The sequence below is a fragment of the Plasmopara halstedii genome (assembly GCF_900000015.1).
Source record: "Plasmopara halstedii genome assembly, contig: Scaffold_323, whole genome shotgun sequence".
NCBI classification, from domain to species: domain Eukaryota; phylum Oomycota; class Peronosporomycetes; order Peronosporales; family Peronosporaceae; genus Plasmopara; species Plasmopara halstedii.
The window spans coordinates 1,961,288-1,964,609 of record NW_020187244.1 but is presented as its reverse complement, the minus strand read 5'-3'; the positions used below and the strand labels follow the sequence as shown (position 1 = coordinate 1,964,609).

Genomic DNA, 3,322 nt, shown 5'->3' with positions numbered 1-3,322 from the left:
ATCTGAGTAAACCAGCTCCAAGGACTGGCACAGCATCTTTCCCGCACATCATCACGACCGAGTGGATAAATCCACACATACCTCCGATTTTGACTAGTATGTTATTCACATTTCCCAAGATTTATGTTTTCAGATGACTTCGACACATACACACTCGAATCTTCCACGCTCTAGAAGATATTAAGTAATCTTCAAGACAAGTTAATTAAGATAACTAGTATAATTAACCAGGGTAGGTGTAATCCCGTTACATTTGCTCAAATCAATATTTTCTTTTTAGAACTATTACATGATGATAATATTATCTTTTTAGACAGAATTTCATAAGACATCGTACACAGTTTGATAATTATCTACTATTGAAAATTGATCGTCTAAACTGCGAAGTTGCGCCAACAACAACATTCTATCCGACCTCTTTTTTGGCGTTGTGCAATGGCAGCGGAAGACTGCTTCGGGTAAATTTTTTTACTCATTTCAACCTGCACATTATTTCAAAACTGTTAATGATTGTCAAGCTGCCGCCTCACTGGGTCCGCTACATTGCTTGGTGTTGGTACATACTTTCTTAATGAGGTACGTTGCAATCTTTGTGCCTCATCACTTTTGACCTGATTGTTTCGCATCGAATCTAGCGAGCCAAACTAGGACCTCACGACGTCAGGCAACGGCGATGGTTACTTGCTTGTGCTGGATCGTTTGCCGTTGCAGGAGTCCTGCGGGCAACCATACATCTTTTCGACGTGCCAGAGAGCACTACAGTGGAGAAGGCGTCATAAGCTTTTTTGTTATAGTAGGTTAATTGAGCAATATTAAGAAACCTGCACACACTCAAATAACACCATGAGTCATAAATAGCATTTCATGTATGCTAATTGTGGTTGCCTTCTTTCATCTTTGGTAAACCTGATCGCTACAATCTTCGCGCTACAGTTAATATGGTACAGTCAATGCAAAAGATATACAGCCTAAACATGCAGTGGGAGGGACAATTGCTAAAAAATCCGACATACTCACTCCACCACACCTCGCCTCGACATACATCACACCCACGCCCATCTCGCTAAAACCTACTGCACATAGCAGAAAATAGGCGATCCCCTGGCTTGTGAGTGAAACACTCACCTCACCTCGCTTGATTGACTCTATCTGTCAACGAGAAGAATCATGACAGAGGTAGGAGACTACAGTGCAGGTTGGCGGGACGGTGCATGCTGTCGTGAATCATAGACACGGACACAAACACCTGCAAGGAAATTCGTTAGTAACTTGATCAGAATAGCCAACGGTGCAACTTCTCACCTTTCGATCCCCCGCACTTGAAAAATGCCACATCATCTTGCTTTGTGCCGACGCCATTTCACATGACAGAATTTTATCCACCAAATTGTACATCTTAGGCGCATCCATTGCTGTGCACATTGTGTAAAGGCTATGCAGACGAAGCTCATCGATATTCTTGCAGCTCAATTCCAAGAAAAGCGCGTTTGCTTCAACAATAGTACCGTCCAGTTTCGCTAAAAGACTAGGCATACTACTACTGGCAAATACGTCGCGGTACGAGGCAGCTGAACCCTCAATTTCGAGAGCATTAGCGGCCGAAGTGCCATTTGCGGTGTTCGCATACATGTTGTCCATTTCCAGTGGGTACGAGGTCTGAGGCTGCATCCCTGGTATGGAAAGCGCTGGCACAGGAGATGGCATACTGTCAATCATAAATACGTGACCTTTGCTGTCAACATGACTAGAGGATGGTGCCGTGATGGACAACCGTCCGTTTGAGTCATTGCATGGCGATGGAAGATGATGGGAAACAACACCATGTGAGTGTGACGATGCATGTTGAAGATGATGCTGCACCTGGTGATGAGGCGCTACACCGTTAATTTGATTGCGTTCAAGATTGGAAATATACTCAAGCGTGGCCTGCAAGACGCTGTACTTGTCTTTCTTGGAACTAGAGTATCCTGCGGCCTCAAGCTTGTTACGCAAGATTTCGAATTGGTTGCTGATCCGTAAAATTCGACGCTGCTCGCGCAGGTTGTGGCGCTGCTTCTTGCTCAGATCGCCACCGCTCGACGAATACCCACCAGGAGTGATTGGAGTCATCGGGTACGGACTTTCACATGACGTCAAGTCACCATTGGTCGATAAGCTTGAGGCCAGCGGGTTCTGATCAATGAGATTAAGTTTGATGTGCATTGGATACTGCGGCTGCTCCACCTTGGGCGAGATAGTGCTATACGCAATCTCCAACGCTGACGAGTCTTGTATCGGAGGCCTTCCGTTTGAGTGCAAAGCGGAGAGCGTTGCCACGGGCACTGAATCCGAAGACGAAACTATCACTGCAGTGGATGCAGAGGTCGCAGACGAAGCGACGAGGAGCATGGCTCTGGTGCTGCTGTCCGAAGGGGGTGCAGTAGACTTCGACTGCTGTTGTGTAGCCATTCTGAATAGCGTAGGACGATAAGTTATGTTAGATGGGACGTTTGCGGCAAAGGATACGACAAGTGCACGCACAGGTATTTGAAGGGGCAGCTGCAGGGTCGGTTGGAGCTTTCGCCTGTGTGGGCTAAGTATGTATCGGTAAGCTACGAGAACGAAGAGTGGTTTCTATTCCGCTTACTTCACTTCGCCACTTCGAGTTTTCTTACAAAAGCATACGTATTACAATATTACTTTTAGCAGTCAGATGACTCCTGATATTTAAGTTTCGTTTGGATAGCTTCTATAGCATATAGAAAAAACGCTGCTGGAGATCCCCACTAGGCTCTCGATTTCAAATATGGTGTCTCCAATGGCTTACGGGCACCTAGCTTTTGAATCCGCTTCTTACTTGGATTTAGTGAAGAATCAATACTTTAACAAAGACGATAGTATGTATGTTGAAATTAGCTGGTATAAGTGTGAGTGTTGATAACGAGCAATAGTCTACGCTGCTTGGAAACTCAAGTCCAAAGCCTTGTCGGTCTAAAGTTTGCCCGATGGGTGATGCTTCCATAAAATTCCCTTTGATAAGAATATGATGCACATCTCCTCTAAAACATATTGTGTTGGAGATCGAGAACTTTATTATATCCTGTACATCCTGCTTTGGCCGCTCTATGCACACATTGCCCTCTTGAAGTCCTCAACTCACTGCTGGTCCGAAAAGGAGAGACATCAGCACTTTCAACCTGGAAGTACCATCCATGCAAGACGAATCACCTCCGGATTTGGGTGTGCACCTAACGACATAAGCGTTTGAGTTATCCCGGCATTGACTCTGAGTTTTCCCCCACAAGGTGTGTGGGTCACAGTCATGATGTCAATGATTTCACTG

General features: G+C 45.3%; 2 protein-coding genes across 2 annotated transcripts; one reads left to right on the top strand and one right to left on the bottom strand.

Annotated features, from left to right (window-relative positions):
• Positions 1–435: 435 nt before the first annotated feature.
• Positions 436–779, top strand: PHALS_08891 (uncharacterized protein; the record flags this gene model as incomplete). Its single annotated transcript, XM_024724320.1, has 3 exons — positions 436–458; positions 519–576; positions 636–779. The coding sequence occupies 3 exons, from the start codon at positions 436–438 to the stop codon at positions 777–779; spliced, it is 225 nt and encodes a 74-aa protein (XP_024575209.1).
• Positions 780–1,165: 386 nt separating this feature from the next.
• On the bottom strand, positions 1,166–3,303 carry PHALS_08890 (pas pac sensor hybrid histidine kinase; the record flags this gene model as incomplete). Its single annotated transcript, XM_024724319.1, has 4 exons — positions 1,166–1,246; positions 1,303–2,449; positions 2,521–2,591; positions 3,187–3,303. 4 exons carry the CDS (start codon positions 3,301–3,303, stop codon positions 1,166–1,168), a joined length of 1,416 nt encoding a protein of 471 aa, XP_024575208.1.
• Positions 3,304–3,322: the final 19 nt, after the last annotated feature.